The sequence below is a fragment of the Heterodontus francisci genome, chromosome 4 (genome assembly GCF_036365525.1).
Source record: "Heterodontus francisci isolate sHetFra1 chromosome 4, sHetFra1.hap1, whole genome shotgun sequence".
NCBI lineage: Eukaryota > Metazoa > Chordata > Chondrichthyes > Heterodontiformes > Heterodontidae > Heterodontus > Heterodontus francisci.
In genome coordinates, this window is record NC_090374.1 from 47,900,491 (window position 1) to 47,918,306 (window position 17,816).

At 39.7% G+C, this 17,816-nt stretch overlaps 1 protein-coding gene across 3 annotated transcripts in view; it reads left to right on the forward strand.

Moving 5' to 3' along the window:
* The window catches only part of ap3b1a (adaptor related protein complex 3 subunit beta 1a), a 355,948-nt gene that overhangs the window by 325,996 nt on the left and 12,136 nt on the right, over positions 1 to 17,816 (forward strand). For all 3 annotated transcript variants that reach the window (XM_068029475.1, XM_068029477.1, XM_068029476.1), the window contains exon 26: positions 50 to 188. In XM_068029475.1, the coding sequence (XP_067885576.1) occupies positions 50 to 188 (139 nt within the window). The remainder of the gene's footprint in view (positions 1 to 49; positions 189 to 17,816) is intronic.

Sequence of the window (17,816 nt, forward strand, 5' to 3'; positions counted from 1 at the left end):
GCAATGTTTTAACTCAGTTTATCTAACCACAGAAATTGTACATTTGCAGGAAAACTGACAGGAATGAATGAAAATTCTACAACTATCACAGGTTCTCCACAGAATTCCTCCTGCCAGGCGATTGTGCATAAGGTGGTAAATATGGCTAATGTTGGGGTTGTGCCGTCTGGCCAAGATAATATACACAGGTAATTCAAACTCCGAGTTCTTACTTGACATGGTTTCTGAAAAAACTGAGTTCGTAGCTATGCATGGAATGAGTAATTTTGCCTTTGAAAAGACTTTATATAATATGAGAAAACAAAGAGAGTGATTTGGAAGCTCCTCTTCTTTGAGTGATTCAGATGAGGCTAGCTGTGACAGTATACCATAAGCATTTTTATCAACTTTTGACATTTGAACTCCCTGACTTGTTTAAATTATGTTTAAATTGCTTTGAGCTTTTTTTTTAAACACTTAAACAGCTCCTTGCCAATGGTATCTGACAGCATAGGTAGCTTAGATGGGTGATCACAATACAGGTACTAATCCCTTGTTACTGAGGTATTGCAGTGCCAAATCAGATAAAACAATAGCATGTTAAATGTCTTAAATGACACTTGCTGATTTTTTTTTAAAGCATAAGTACAATAAGAGTGCAACCACAATCCTTCACAGGTATGGCACACTAGATTTTTTTCAAATCATTTCTGGGATATGGGCACTGCTTGAGAGTCCAGTATTTATTGCCCATCTCTTGTTGACCTTGAGAAGGTGATGGTTGACCATTTTCTTGAACTGCTGCTGTCTGTGTGGTGAAGGTTCTTCCATAATGCTCTGGAAGTTCCAATATTTTGACCCAGCAACAATGAAGGAACAGCAATTATATGTCCAAGTCAGGATGGTGTATGACTTAGAGGTGCTGATGTTCCCATGCACCTGCTGCTCTTGTGCTTCTGGGTTGTGGAAATCATGGGTTTGGGAGCTACTGTCGAAGAAGCCTTGGTGAGGTGCTTCAATGCACCTTATAGGTAGCATACACTGTAATTACAGTGTGTCGGTAGTGGATATTTAAGATGTTTAAGAATGAATATATTAATGCACTACATGATACAGCTTTGAGCCATTCAGGTGAGAAAAGCCCCCGGTAAGTATTGGGCTAATCAATTTTAAAATTCATTTTATGTGATGTGGTCGTAGCTGACAAAGCCAGCATTTGTCGTCCATCCCTAATTGCCCTTGAGAAGGTGGTGGTGAGCTGCTGCCCTGAACTGCTGCAGTCCATACGAATCAGACACCAATCTCAACCAGGATGACAAATGCTGGAAATACTCAGCAGGTGAGGCAGCATCCTTGGAGAGAGAAGAGTGTTGACATTTCAAGTCCACTGATACTGTCTGAATTGCTGAGTATTTCCAGCATTTTCTGTTTTTATTTCAGCTTTCCAGTATCGCAGTATTCTGATTTTGTGTTAAATGGCATTGGGATGCAACAATTAACCATGGACACATAGGCTGGAGAGAGGTAGAACTGGCCAAAGTTAGGAATCCTATTTAGTTACCATTGCTGCAAGTGTGGGTGTTGGGCGAAGACAAGGTAAAATGTAATTATGGATTCTGGAACTAAAACTGTCAGTACTTGTTGTCCTGTCTGTCATATAAAGAATGTCCGGTTGGTGAAATACCTGATGACACTGGAGATGAAGGGAATGCATCATGATGTGGGTTACCATATTTGGAGAGGAAGGGAAATGTTAGAGGATGGGAAAATCATCTCCCCTGAGCTCTACAGCTGTATAAAGGTAGCATGATTTCAAGGGCTTAGAACATATGTGGATAACGTCAATGAAGTAGCTTTGCTTTTGTGGTGTTATTTGTCGTCTGAACACTTGTGTTGCTGTCTTGTAAAACAATCCTGTCTATGTCCTATCCACTTTTATTTTCTTTATTTATTGGTTGTTAATCATTACTTCATGAAGTTGCAATATTTTTGTCAGCAGGTATCACCAACTATATGATGTATATAAACTGGACAACCTTCTCATCCACCAGTGGTAGCAGTGCCTTCAGCTGCCTGAATCCTGCTTTGTGGAATTCTCTATCCCTAAACCTCTTGTCTCTCTTTTAAAAGCCCTGCTCAAAATCCATTCTTTTGATCACCCTTTCCGGACTCTCCTTTTGTGACTCTAATTTTGTTTTCTTTAAGCCTCCCTGTGAAGGGATACCCGTTATTTCAAAGCTGCTATATAAATGCAAGTTATTGTCTGCCACCATTGTTGCAAAAAAAGCTTTAAAAAAACCCAATAAGTTTAAATACAGAGGAGAGCGACAAATCAGTTAGGCTTTAGTTTTACACTTTGTAGCATTAACTAGACCCCTTTAGATTAATATTGTATCAGGATATCCATTATCACTGTCATTTTTTAAAAATTTGTGTGTGTGATATATAATATATTGATATATAATTTATTTATGTATATATGCATATATGTGTGTGTTCTCTGCCTATATCAATGATGGGTGCTTAATTTACTGGTATTGTATGTTTAATTTTCAGCAAGCTAGAAATGTTTCTGGAAGTGATACCATTTTCAAACAATGAATGCTCTGTTAAGCCATTGTTATTTCTTTTTAAAAGTAATATATTTGATTTTGTTGCACCCAGGAAGAAGCGATTAAACAATCTGGGGAAATGCTTCACCCAGCAGATGTCACACCATTGACATTGAAGTAGTTCTAAAATCTCCAAATTGTAAACTCTTAAAAATATTAAGATTATTGCTAACTGACCTTTTGCACATATGTGAAAAAATAGAAATATGCATTCAGGCCCATATTGAGAATTTTTTGGATTTGATGAAATCTCTTAATTCATACCAAAATGTCATAAATGTAATTTGCTTAAAATTTGCCAAATTGCTGTCTTCAGGATCTTGCATAGCCTCATTAAAATGCTGCTGGGTGGAGTGCAATTCTCTAGTAGCTGTTAGGACGGAATCTGGGAAAGCTAAAACCTGCCTGTCAGTTCACATGGAAACTGCTGCAAATCTGAGGAATGGAAAGGTTAAACTACGACAAAACAAATCGTGCAGGTTAAGTTTGATGAGTGCCTCTCCTTAAACTCCCATCTAATTTTATTATGGCTTGATAAAGTGTAAGCCCATTGCAGCGTGGCTAATGAGTTCAACACTGCAACAATTAAGGAATTCTAGTCAGAGAGAGCTTGTTTTAGAATCCCTGCTAGATTTCTTGTGTCTGAACTGTTGTATTAATATTATAACAACTTGCTGTCACCTAAAAGGTAGAATCTGTATATAAAGGGCAGGGGGGGGGGATTAGATATAATTGATGTAAGTCGGTTATTCAGAAGATCTTTTAGCCTAGAATCTATCTCAACTTTGGTTTCATCATCAGCCCTGTAAGTCTTCCAATCAAATCTGGTGCAGTTTTATTTTTCCACTGTTCATAAAAGAAACATAATCCAAATCTACGATTGTCAAATTTACTTCTTATCAATGACAAAGCAATACAGACAGCAAACTGTTCACCTAATCCACCTTTTAAAAAACTAATAGTTTAGTTGGCTGACTTTTTTATTCAGTAGCTTCAAAGGAGCAGCTTCTAATTGAGAAATTGGGGTAATTGCTTCTATATAAAATGTGGAAATGTAATAAAAAGGTAAAGTGGTTGAAAGTTATGGGTGAGCTTAGATTGATTGCCCAGTGCGTAGTGATGTTGTGCACTTTTAAAATTGTGATTGATAATGCCATGACTGACTGCCTGCTAATAGGTGTTAGTCTTGAACTCTGAACAACAGAGAAATTCCATTACATAACTAAATCATGGGAGTGATGTTCAAATCTGAGCCATTAGGGGGCAACACTGCTTCTATTTGTGTTGAAGTCTCTGGAAGGGATCAGTAAGCTTTTGAATCCATTACAGAATTTGATTATGTTTGGAATCAGAAGTATATAGGTTTCCAAATATTCTGCAAACACTTTTTCAGCAGTTATTTTGATGCCGTGCCATCATTTTGCAATTTTGCTAAAATCATCAAACCACATTTCGATAAGTCTACATTTCCTGCTGTAAAACAGGGGACTACTTTGAATAAAAACTATTCTAGCCTCCCCCAACTTAAGCTTCCACATTTAAAAGTTGCAGTTTTGGGAATTTTGGTTTCATTCAATTCAATTTACAAAACTTATAAATTTGTTTAAATAACATTAATTTGGTAAAGTGAGAGGTTTTGGACCTCATACATCTCTCTGTACAACCTTTTATTTAACATTTGTGCTATTTTAAATAATTTTTCACAGCAATCAGTATAAGTTTGCTTTCAGCTTTAATTAATGCATAGTTCTCAATTTCTGCAGGCACCCTCATTTTTCATAAAGCTGTTCTTGCCTTGCCTGTACCCTTTGTGTGGTTTCATTCAACATTTGTCAACTTTGGGCTAATTATTTTTTTACAACGAGGGCAGGGCATTGCATCCTGCGATCGTCTTTCTTGCTAATAGGATTGTGTCTGCTTCAGTAATTGAAGGATTCATGTCAAAAAAAAGTGTTACCCTGTGCGGGCCATTGTCACAGCTGCTGGTAACCAACAAATATAAAAGTGAGCATATTCAGCTAAGAATGGATTGGGAGAGAGGAGAAGCTGAAGAGAAGCAACATACCGGCAGGACTGGGCAAAATTCTTGACACTGTTTAACTCCTAAAAAGCTGTTTTGTGAATTAATAACTTTTTAAAATTAAAAGATTGGTTTCTAAATGTTTCAATAGAAATGAGTCCATTTTAAAGGCCAATAAAATTAGTGAACATTACTATAGCCAGATAAGGAGGGAATACTTATTTCATTTTGAACACTAGGCGCAGATTTGCCAAGGTTGAATGTGAGATCAAGCGCTTCAGAGTGAACTGTCCACCTTTTGATGGGATGAATTGTATTGTCAGTTTTTATAAAAGCTGTTTGTGACTGTGCCAGGCTCAGTTGATGGATCCTTTATATCTTGTGCAGCAGGCCAATGTAAATGACATCTTTTAACTTTTCTAGGTATAGAAGGAGAACTTTCTTTAAAACTTTCAATTTAAATGGTTCTTAGTTGTTTTTCCACACAGGGAAGTAGCAAAAGGTTAGACTTGCAAGTTGGAAGGTCTGCTTTTATCTAGTGTGTTTTTAGTTCCTTGTTAGTCTACCAGATGGCATGCTGCACAGTGTGTCCTGAAAGCTGATCATAATTGCAGCCAAGACTATACCATATTGGCAGATTTAAAAACTCAAGCATCTGAGGGCAACAGTGAGAGCGCTAGATGGGCAGTGGAGGTGATAGCTGAACAGAAAATGTTTTTGTTTTTTGTTTAAGCTCATACTTTTTGTACGTTATTGTATTTTGCATAAAAGTACTTTGATATTTGGAGCTGATACACTTGAGCTGTGTCCAAGTAGTTCTAGCTACTGTATCATAATAGAGACGTTATGCTAATTTAGGAGTGTACAAATAGTAAAAAAGTAGGGGTTAAAGCTGGAATTGTGATTTCAAGAGTTCAAAATACACTTCGAGAACAGAACTACACTGAACCAAATCATAAAATTAACACATCATCGCAAAGACACAAGGTTTAAGGGAAAAATGCATTAGGTATGGTGGCATACTCTTAAATGGTAAGAGGTTAGAAAGTGTAGATTTACAAAGGGACCTGAGTGTCCTTGTCAATAAGTCACTGAAAGCTAACATGCAGGTGCAGCAAGCAATTAAGAAGGCTAATGGTATGTTAGCCTTTAATCACAAGAGGATTTGAGTACAGGAGTGGTGAAGTCTTGCTTCAATTGTATAGAACCTTGGTTAGACCGCACCTGGACTACTGTGTGCAGTTTTGATCCCCTTACCTTCGGAACGATAATATTGCCATAGAAGGAGTGCAACAAAGGTTCATCAGACTTGTTCCCGGGATGGCGGGACTGTCCTATGAAGAGAGTTGGGGAAACTGGGCCTGTATGCACTGGAGTTTCGAAAAATGAGAGGTAATCTCATTGAAACCTACAAAATACTTAAAGGGATAGGTAGGGTAGATGCAGGTAAGATGTTTCCCCTGATTGGGGAGTCTAGCACCAGGGAACACGATTTCAAAATAAGGGGGAAGCCACTTAGGACAGAGATGAGGAGAAATTTGTTTACTCAGAGGGTTGTGAACCTTTGGAATTCTTTACCCCAGAGGGGTGTGGAAGTTCAGTCATAGAGTATGTTTAAAGTAGAGATTGACAGATTTCTAAATACAAATGACATAAAGGTATATTGGAATACAGTGGGAAAATGGCATTGAAGTGGATGATCAGCCATGTTCGAATTGAGTTGCGGAGCAGGCTCGATGGCCTGAATGGCCTACTCCTGTTCAAGTTTGATAGCAAAGTGTTCTATTTTACACAAAGGGCAATAAGCATTTACCTGGCATTACTGAGGTTTGATATTGTATACACAGTGCACTGAAGCTGTAGTTTTACTAAATTATGGACTGGTGAATGTCATAATAACTTGCAAATTATATTTTTAACTATATTTTTTTTTAAATCCAGGAACTGGATGGTGGCCTTTCCCTTCTGGGATCTGGGCTTAAATCAAACACAGACTGATGGAATCAAATTCTCTTGGATGTAAGGCATCCTCTGTGAAATGGGTTTACTCAATCTCAATCCAGTTCCTCGTTGGCACAGGCCTACAGTACGGAGCTGCCCCTAATTTGGCAGTAATTGGCAATCAGCCAAAAGATTGGTGTGGGAAATGGTGGGGAATGCTACTTTCAAGTTTTGGGGTGCTTGTCTGAGCCATCAAGGTGTTGCATTCAACTTCAATTTGGTTTTCAGGCAGGAAAGCTGTTGATTATCACTGAGAAGCAGTGAAGGAGAACTCTTAAGGTGGAGGGCAAGTAGAGAGGTCAAGTTACACTAAGAGTGTTGGGGTAAAGTAACAAAAACAAGGTGTATGCAGACCAGGAGTGCATAAGTGGAAAGACAATTGAGGGATAGTTTAGTCCAGGATATATACATATGACATTCTATGATTGCATTGTCTGGTATAAATTAGAGGCTTGAATCTAGAATCATCATCATTCCCTTCATTTACATAGGCAGAGAAGCAGGCCATTCGGCCCAACTAGTCCATGCCGGCTTTTATGATTCACTCAAGCCTCCACCCGTCTTTCATCATCTAAATCTATTGTTAGAACCCTCTATTCCCTTCTCGCTTCTATGCTTGTCTAGCCTCCCCTTAAATGCATCTATGTACTATTTGCTTCAACCAGTGAGTTTCATATTCTCACAACTCTTTAGGTAAAGAAGTTTCTTCTGAATTCCCTATTGGATTTCTTAGTGACTATTTTATATTGATGACCTTATTTCTTATGTTTGTAATGAAAACGACTAAAAAATGAGCGGGCACGAAACGAGTTGGTAAGATATGAACAATTCTAAAATGTCCACACTACGTGACTGCACTAAACAAGGTCATAAAACACAAAACATTAAACTGCTGATCTCTCATTCCTCGTGGATGTGTTGTTCTTGAGAGAAAATATGGCTTTAGGCTGTATCGAGAATAACTTATTAATTGAATAAAAAGATGAGCATTATTGAAAGCCATCTTCCAAATCATTGCAGTGATTTCTTTGCAAGATTTTAGGTGCTTCTTCAGTAAACAAAATAAAATTGTAGTGGCTGTTAACCAGGGTAGTGGGATCTTGTATGGGATATTGAGTGGATTCAGATCTGGTTTGTTGGTGTTTGAGGTAGTTTATAACTTGTTATTTAGCTCTACCTTTTAAAATCAAATTATAGGCTCTAACAAATAGTTACTTAACTATAGAAATTTCCTCTTTTTAGGTAAAATTCTGTTGTAAATACAGCCTCAGTTCATTTGATAATTTTGGAAAATGTGTTATACAAAAGTACAAATTTCATTTTCAGTTTTAGGTTTTAGTTTTTTTTTAAAAAGTGCCCAGTTTGATAGGAAATCCTGTCGCTACGGTAGAATGTCCTAAAGAAAATTGCAGCTCATTTAAAAAGAATCTGTTTCCTGCTTAAGTGGCTAATATTCTAATTATGTCTGAAGTGAAAGTTTTTGATTATCTGCTGATAAACTCCCTCTCTTGTGGTGATGATAATTAAGCAGCTCCCGGCGGACTCCCACAGGCACTGTGCAAGGCCTGCATTAATTGTCAGATGTGAGACACTGACCAGTTGGTTTGCTGTTGAATAGCCGACGGCATGCTGTCAGCCCAGTGGTGTTTTATGTTGGAGTATTGTGAGCTGTTGTCAGGGCTAACTGGGACCTATTGTGGCTAAAGATGTTGTGCAAATTGAGGCAGATGGCTCTGATTCAGACACGTGTCATTCAGAAAGGGGAAAATGAGATCGGCCTGCAGAGTGGGGTCACTGCAGGTCAGGGACTGCTCTGCATTTGTTAGTGTTTTCAAAAGACCCATGTGCGACAACTTTTTGTTTTGCAGTAACAACAAAAGGAGATTCTCTGGACGTGGAGGACAGGCGGCTATTGGCACTGTGCTGTCCTTTCAGTTGTCTCCCTGGTGACTTGCTTTGCATTAAGAAAGAATTAGCAGGATTGACAGAAGTTTATTGTGACTAAAATGGCTTTTCAGTCAATTTCAATTCTGAAGAGGACAGTTTGGCTTTTAATTCCATGTAATTAGTTGATTTCCAGTGTCTTGGAATTCAGTTGTGCAAGATTAGACCCAAAATAAAGTTTGTTGTATTGTTATGGCACCTACAGCTCCATCTATTCCTCCTCTGGCTTAGGAATAAAGTCAAATCAAAGCACAGATTTTTTTTTATAGGTACAATTAGATATTTTTTCAGGTGGTTTAAACAACAAACCTTGTGTCGTCTGCTTAATACAGCATTTGTAGATTGTCAGTATTACAATACAAATAAAATTCCTTTTGAAAGAAAGAACTTGCATTTATATAGCATATTTCAAAGTGCTTTTTAACCAAAAGATTACTTTTGAAGTGCAGTCACTTTTGTTACATAGTTTATTAGAACAGCCAATTTAGGCACAAGAATGACTCACAAGGAGCGAATGATTGATTGAATAATCTGGTTTTGATGGTGCTGGTTTAGGGAGGAATGTTGGTCTGGACACAAAGACCTCCCTTACTCTTCAAATAGTGCAATGAGATCTTTCATCCAATGTTTCATCCAAAAGACACACCTCTGACAATGCAGCACTTCCTGAATACTGAAGTGAAGTATCAGCCCAGACTCTGCTCAAGTTGACAAAGGGGCTTCTGATTCAAAGGCAAAAGTGGTACACTGGCCTTTTGGCATTATATCAGTTTTTAAAAAGTGTGTGTTATAAATTGCATATTGAAAATTACACATCAAAGTTATAGAGAATAACCTTTAACTTTCCAAACTGTTGACTTGCAATCTTAAATTGTCTTGCCAATGTTTGGATGATTTAATTATAAATGTAAAATTACAATATAATTTGTATTGATGCAGATTTGTAGAGGTAAAGACCAGTTCTTGGTCAGCAGGAATGAGCTGTTCAAAAGATGGATCACTATCCAGTGATCCCGGTAGAAAATGCATGTGGAAAAGGCTCTGTCTGTGTGTCTGTAAGATGAGGGCACTCTTGGGTTCCTGTTGCAATGCCTGCATGGATGAATAGTGAGCTAACACTCAGTGACACAAAAAGAATGGGTGCCTCGGGAGTTTCTGCAAGGGAGCAACTTCAGTGCGGCCGTGTTTTGCCATGTTTGTACCATCCTTTTTTTTTTAAACTCTCCAATTTGATATGTCCAGAAATATTTATGGATTCAGTTTCACTTTGCCCTTGCATAGGGTGTGGCTGAACAGTTGGTATAGGAACAGTGAACATGCCTTTCTATATCCCTCGTGCATTAGCCCTAGGACTCATTCATTTTGAAAGATGTATTTTCTGATTGGTTTTTAAGGATTATTTTCCGTAGCCACCCTACTCTTTGTTCACGAAGAAGTTCATTGTTAGTTGTGAAGTTGGAATAGAAGAGGAGACCTGCTGTCCTGGCATTATTACTTGGTAGAGCTGCTTCAAGGCAGAAGTCTAACCATTGGACAAGGAAAGTACTTCTATGTGAAAGAAACTAAATATGTATTGTTAAAGAGTACATTTGATAGTGGTTAAATATTTGGAATTTTCTTTGCCCTGTCTTGCATGAGGATTGGAAGACTCCCTAGGCACAGCTGTGCCTTTTGTATAGAGTTCATGCAAGTTCATATGCCAGTATTTCTCCTGCCATGCAATGAATATGCTTTAACTGTTCTTCCAAGTATGTTTTTTTTTAAATCCTGAATTTCTTTTCTTCTCCTCCCTCCAACCCTGTGATTTGTGCGAGGGTAATGTACCAGTCTCCAGTACTTTGCCTCGGTGGTTTTCTTCATGTGTGAGCCTGAATAATGAGTCACAGCCAAGATCCTGATCCTGACCTCACCTGATGTGCATGCACTGTGATTTCCTGCATCACAGGATAGCAGCCAGGTTCCACAGCCCTGGCTGAGTGCCCTTTCCACCAACCCCCACCCCCCCCCCCACCCCTCCCCACCCCTCCCCTCACTGGGGTAACGCTAAGGCACATTGCACTTGCACCAATATTGCAGGTGAGATGGCTAATTCAGCACAGACCAGAGACGAAAGCAATTTTTATAAGTATTGACCTTTTCTGTTCAAATTTATTGCCAAACCTGCTAGTTAACATTGTGTGAATTGTTTGAGAACTACAGTAACAGTGATGCGGCTTAAATTGTTTTCACAATAAGGCTCTTCTAATCATATTTCTATAGCTTGAGAAATAGCAACAGAGGTGGATAGGAGGGAGGGAGTGGACACCTCCCCACCCCTAACCACAAACAGATGTGCCTCTAATAGTTGGGTTTTATTGCAATTCAACCAGTGGTTTTGTAAGAATCCTTAAGCCAAATTCCTGTGCTGGATGCAAGGCCCAGTCTTGGTCTTGCATGTGACATCACAAGCAGTATCAAAGTGCCTTTCACGCTAAATTGTGTGTGGAGTAGAATGAAATGTATCTTTCCATTATGTTGAATGGGTTGAATGAAAAATGGGATGCTGTGGCATAACCTAATTTCTTCATTTAAGCATCTTCCACATACCAAGGGCTTAAAGCTAGTGTGATTGGTTGTAGGAAAACCATGTGCTTACTATGCACATGAAAATCTCATCACATTGCAGATGCAACACTCCATCTCCTGTCAAGCCCCAGGACCTGTGCTGTTGTGGCAGTTTTTTTTTCAAGCTATAAAGGTGTTCTGTACTCATTACATTGCATCTCTCGATGTTGCAATTAAAACAAAGCCTTCAGTCTTGTCTCAGCAGTAGCCAGATTAAATCATCACTCTCGTTTTTGTGTTTGCAAGTGAATAGACCAGTCTGCATTTTTTTCCCCATTTTAGCTTTAATCACAGAAATTGCAGCATTGGCAAGAGATCCAAGAACGAATATCAAAGGGAACAGTGCTGGCCTTGCCACTAATGCTAAGAAAATTCAATTAAGTTGGCAGTGCTAACTTATTTAAAGGACAGCTACAAGCGGTGTTCTTCCCAGGGTATATGGCAACAGTCACAACCAGGCAGATTCTACCTCAGCAGTCAGGAAGAGGAGAAGCAAACAAGCACACAAAACAAACGAGAAGAGGCACCAAATTGGAATTTAATGCTCAGTTTTGCTGGGCTGTTGTCATTTGCTATGCCTACACGAAGTACATATGTGGCAACAGAAGAACCCGGTAAATGTAAATCCAACCGCATCAAAAAAGCTGGCACAGCCCCAAAAAAGCTGACATCATAGCTTCTTCACAACTCGTGGAACTTTGTGGTGCATGTGCATTGATCTTTGGAGGTGTCAGGACCTATTGAGAGAGTGGTTAGCAAAGCAAATGGGGGGATCTTGGACTTCATAAATAGAGGCATAGAGTAAGCAAGCAAGAAGTTAGGCTGAACCTTTATACAGCTCTGGTTAGGTTCCAACTGGAGTATTGCATCCAGGTCGGGTCACCACACTTTAGCAAGGATGTGAGGGTCCTTGAGAGGATGCAGAGGAGATTTACCATCTTGTTTATAAGCCCTATGGCATTTGCAAATAATTTTTGGATATACAAAACAAGCTTCAGATATACGCAACATTCCTATATTTGTGTTACTTATTCAAGAAAGGAGGGAGACAGAAAGCAGGAAACTACAGGCCAGTTAGCTTAACATCCGTCGTTGGGAAACTGCTGGAATCTATTATTAAGGAGGTTATAGCGGGGCACTTAGAAAATCTCAATGTAATCAGGCAGAATCAAAATGTTTTATGAAAGGGATATCATATTTGACTAGTTTATTGGAGTTCTTTGAGGAAGTAACAAACAATGTGGATAAAGGGGAACCTGTGGATGTGCTATACCTATATTTCCAGAAGGCATTTGACAAGGTGCCACATCAAAGGTTACTAAACAAAATTAAGAGCTCATGGCATTGGGGGTAACGTATTAGCATGGATAGAGGATTGGTTAGCTAACAGGAAACAGAGTGTAGACATAAATGGGTCATTTTCAGGTTGGTTGTAAAGAGGAGTGCCACAGGGATCAGTGCTGGGACCTCAACTATTTACAATTTATATCAATGACTTGGATTAAGGGACCAAGTGTATGGTTGCTAAATTTTCTGATGACACAAAGATAGGGAGGAAGTAAGTTGTGAAGAGGACATAAAGAGTCTGCAAAGGGATCTGGATAGTTTGTGAGTGGGCAAAAAATTGGCAAATGGAGTATAATGTGGGAAAATGTGAACTTCTCCACTTTGGCAGGAAGAATAGTAAAGCAGCATATTATTTAAATGGAGAGAGATTGGAGAACTCTGAGCTACAGAGGGATCTGGGTGTCCTGGTACATAAATCACAAAAGGTTGGACTGCAGATACAGCAAGTGATTAGGAAAGCAAATGGAATGGTGTTGTTTACTGCAAGGGGAATGGAGTATAAAAGTAGGGATAGTATTTTGCTTTTATAAAAGTAGGGATGTTTAGCTACAGTTGTTTAGGGTATTGGTGAGACCACATCTGAAGTACTGTGAACAGTTTTGGTCTCCTTATTTAAGAAAGGATATAAATGCGTCAGAGGCAGTTCAGAGAAGGTTCACTTGACTGATACCTGGGATGGGGGGTTATCTTATGAAGAAAGGTGGGACAGGTTGGGTCTGTATCCATTAGAGTTTAGAAGAATGAGAGGTGATCTTATGGAAACACAAGATTCTGAGGGGACTTGACAGGGTGGATGCTGAAAGAATGTTTCTCCTTGTGGGAGAGACTAGAACTAGGGGACACAGTTTAAAAATAAGGGGTCACCCATTTAAAAGGGCGATGAGAAATTTTTTCTCTGAGGGTTGTGAATCTTTGGAACTGTCTTCCCTAGAGAGTGGTAGAGGCAGGGTCATTGAATATTTTTAAGGAAGAGGTTGATAAATTATTAACTAACAAGGGAGTCAAAGGGAAAGTGGAGTTGAGGCCACAATCAGATCAGTTATGATCTTATTAAATGGCAGAGCAGACTCGAAGGGGCCGAATGGCCTACCCATTCCTATTTTGTATGTTTATATGGAGGGGAAAACACATAAGTAAATGGAAGTCTGCACGGGGAGATCCAAAAGTTGAACATACAAAATTGACACATTTCTTCCCATGACTGCTTCCTTGTGTAACTTTGAGTTCTTGTATTAGAAATGATGCATTTCGAATTAATTTTCTTACCGTGTTTTAAACAAAAAGAAGACAACTGAATTTTCAACAGATCACCCAGACCACTACTTCTGCAAAAGTTGACAAGTTGCTTTCCCACATCCCACACCCTGCGCCCTTGCACCCCTGTACACAGTAGATCAAATTCCCACTCTTTTCACATAGACATTCTTGCCACCAAAGCATTGCTTCCAACTTCTGCCTCCTCCCTTCTTTCCTTCATTGTCATCTATTTCCCCTCCGCCCGCCCTCACCTGAATCGTGCTACAAATGGAAGTGATATCGATTACTGCATAGTGTCGGGAGAATTTCTTTTCTCAGGATTATTCCCGCCCACAGTCTGCAGCAGTCAAAATGACTTGCTGCATGTTGTATATGCCAATGCAGTATATTGCCTACATCGAAACAAATGATCTTCATAAGTGCGATAGTACATTGATGTTACCAAGGCACAAAATGTATTTTAGTAACTATGGCATTGATGCATACCAAATTTGCCATAGAATTTCAAAATCCATTGGAAAGGCAACTAAACAACATGGCCTGTATAATTCAGGGCAAAACTGAGGAGTAGAAGCGGCAATAGAAAAATAGCTACTCTGATCTCCAAATTTGGGAAATTGGGATTGCAAGTCAACGAGGACTGGAGAAATAGGCAAGTGGATCTCGATGTGAGATAAGATACAGACAACTAAGGTTTGCTGTTTATGAAGGGTGAAAGGGGGATATCAGAGAAACAAAATTTAGATGCAACAGCAGCATGGAGAAGGGTTTTGGCAGCAGTGGGATGAGATTGGAATGGAGACAGGAGAGTTGGTTGTGGTCAGATGTTGAGTCAGAAGGCATCGAGAAAGTAAGTAGTTGGTGTGTGAGAAGAAATAAGTTGTAAGAAGTCAGAAAGAACAATGGAAGAGAAATTGCAAAGGGTCGAGGGCTAGAGTGGGTGGGCGACTGAGTCGGGAGCAGTAGAAGAGAAAAAGACTTGACATCCCAAAGCATTTTACGGCCAATGAAGTGCTTTTGAAGTGTAGTCTCTGTTGTAGGAAATGTGGCACAGGAAGTTTCCACAAACAGCAATAAGATAACCAGATGTTTTGATGTTGAGGGATCCCTGGGACACCAGGGAGAACTGTTCTTCAAAATAGAGCCGTGGGATCTTTTATGAACGTCAGTTTAACATTCCATTTTTCAGCAGTGCAGCAGTCCCTCAGTACTGCAGTGGAGTGTCAGTCTAAATATTTTTGTGCTCAAGTTGTTGGAGTGGGACTTGAACCCATAACTTACAGCTCAGAGGCGATGTTGCTACCCACTAAGCCATGGCTAAGGATATGATGAGGTTAAAGATGTGGCACAGGAAGCTGCTCAGATGCTATTCATTGTAGAGATGTATCTATGAACTTTTTTTCAATTGGTATTGGAGGGACCAGGAAAAAAATATGAGGAGGCGATTCATCATGGATGTTGAGTTGTCTTTGTTCTCAGGATGATCCTGGAGTAGCAGAAGGAGCGACAATGGTATATTTCTTAGTGGCCAAGCCAGATTTGAGGTATATCAAGTATATTACCTTCACGACCTTTGGACTTGAGAGCAAATCGTATCTGTACCAGGGGAATTGGCAAGGGTAGAAGACGCTATTGTTACGAACAAGGCGGGTGGAGTACACTGTTTTTCTAGTTCCACTTCTCCACATTCTTCCCAGTTACCGATAGTCAATCGCAGACTCTCTTTTTATCCCAGAATAAAACACCAACCAGATTTCTTTAATAAACAACAAAAATATAGTTTATTATAAAACAAGTCTTAACCATTAACGAAGCTAAGCATAAACATACAGATTGAAATATAAAAGTTCCCTTTTTACCTTAGCCCCTCACATACACACACACAAACACACACACACACCCATGAACCGATAAAAAAGATATTTACTCTTTAGAGCTCGATTACAAACAAAAACACAAAAAGAATGCTTTGGCCAAGTATTTGCTAATTCTTGAAGAAAAAAGAGATGTGGAAAGATGTCAGATGCCCTTTGTTTTGGTTTGGTGTCCCAAGTACTCGTAGACGGCTGTCACTGGAATCTTCCTGGAACAATTCTTGCCTGGCGATGTCCAAGATCAGTTTGGGCAGGCTTTCCAGGAAAAATGCAGCAACAGTTTCAGTTTGTTTCTTGCACTTGCTTCTCAGAGCTTCTCAAAGAGATGGAAAACTGTCAGGCTTTTCGAAGAGCTGGAACAGCCTGAGTTGGAGTTTGCTCCCTTGGCAAGTTTTCTCTAGCTCCTTTTCAGAACACTGTCCAAACTGCAACCAAAAATATTTCTGGAGTAAGCCTCCTGACCTCCTTTGTAAACCTCTTTCCCCAAGTCAAAAAAAAACCCTGCTGCATAATTATCTGAAGACAGGTGACTTCCAGTAAGGGCTTGTTTGTAGCACTCCTTGATTCTTCCAGTAACTGTTGTTTACAAGCTCAGTCGAAAAGACCTTTTGATGACCTCTTTTTTTAAAAGAAACACTAAGTTCCAGCATCTATGGAATCCTTTTCAGTTTTAAAACTCAAGTCTTCAAAAAAAAATGTAACAGAAAAATGGAAACACTCGTAACACTGTAATTTGCATTGCATGAGGGTGTCACTAGTGGACTGAAGGCATGATTGGGCAGATCAATTGTGGCAAAGGTGGATGGAGGCCAGAACGGAGAGTGTTTGAGAGTGTATTACAGGTGGAAAGAGAAGAGTTTTTTCTCCCCAAGGTGGATCGTGAGGATGATGCCTTCAATAGCACCTCCCAAACCCACAATCTCTACTGCCTAAAAGGACAAGGGGAGCAATGGGAATACCATCACCTGCAAGTTCCCCTCCAAGTCTCTCATCATCCTGACTTGGAAATATGTCGCTGTATCTTCATCATTACTGGGTCAAAGTCCTGGAATTCCCTTTGGAACAAAACTGTGGTAGAGAACATTCACTGCACAGACTGCAACGATTCATGAAGGCAGCTCGGCTCACCACCACCTTCCCGAGGGCAATTAGAGGTGGGCAATAACTGCTGGCCTTGTCAGTGACACCAATATCCTGTGAATGAATTTTTTAAATAAAAAGTTTGGGGGCTTTTGGGTGGTAATGGAGATAGCCGTGTCAGCAATTGATAACTCAGAAGTGGAGAGACCCAGACGGATGGCAAGATTGAGGAAGTAACAATGGGTATGGAAGGGTTGAGTTTGTGAAGCATGAAATAGAGTAAGAATCGGGGATCCAAGAAGTCAGGGAAGAGAGGGCAAAGATAGGTGTAGGTTGAAATTACCAAGGATGAGGCATTATTCATTCAGTGCAGATGCAGGGAGAACATCTTAGTGAGGAGTTTGATATGGAGCTTGAGAAGGCAGTACGCACAAAGGATTTTCAGAGAGGTGGAGGGTGAGATTCACCAAGAAGTGTCAGGGAAGTTGGGAGAGAGACCAAGGTTGAATTTGGCAATAAGAAATATGGTCACACAGAGTGGTTGGTTGGGAGGGGCAAGGAATGGACTGTGTAGCCAGCCAGCAAGTTTTGGTGAGGGAGAGGGAATCACTATATGTAAGCGAGGTTTCAGTCTGTATCAGAATTTTGTTAGATTTATCTAGTGATGATGTGGACAGTGAGGGCTTTGTTCATGAGGAGAGGAACATTTTAGGGGACTTTTGAACGGAGTGGTGATTGAGTCACCAGCAGGGTCAAGGAGGGAGATAATAGGAAGGACATTAGAGGAGTGAGATGAGGAGCAAAGAGGCACAGCTAAGCCTAAAAATGGTTAAAAAGGAGGGGGAGTAGAAGTCTCAGGTGTGAAGCTGCAACCAAAATACACACACCCCTATTTATAAAACCCAGGAAGCTATATGGATTTTTATTTTTAATACTTGGATCAATTTGTCTGGAAAATCCTTTACTGGTTCCTTTGTTACCTCCCAGTCTTTCTTTACACCATTTCATAGCATTGCTATTTTTATGCTTCTGCTCTATATTTTCTGGATTCCAGTTTTGGATACAAGCAAGAAAAATTAGTCACCCTGATAACCCCTT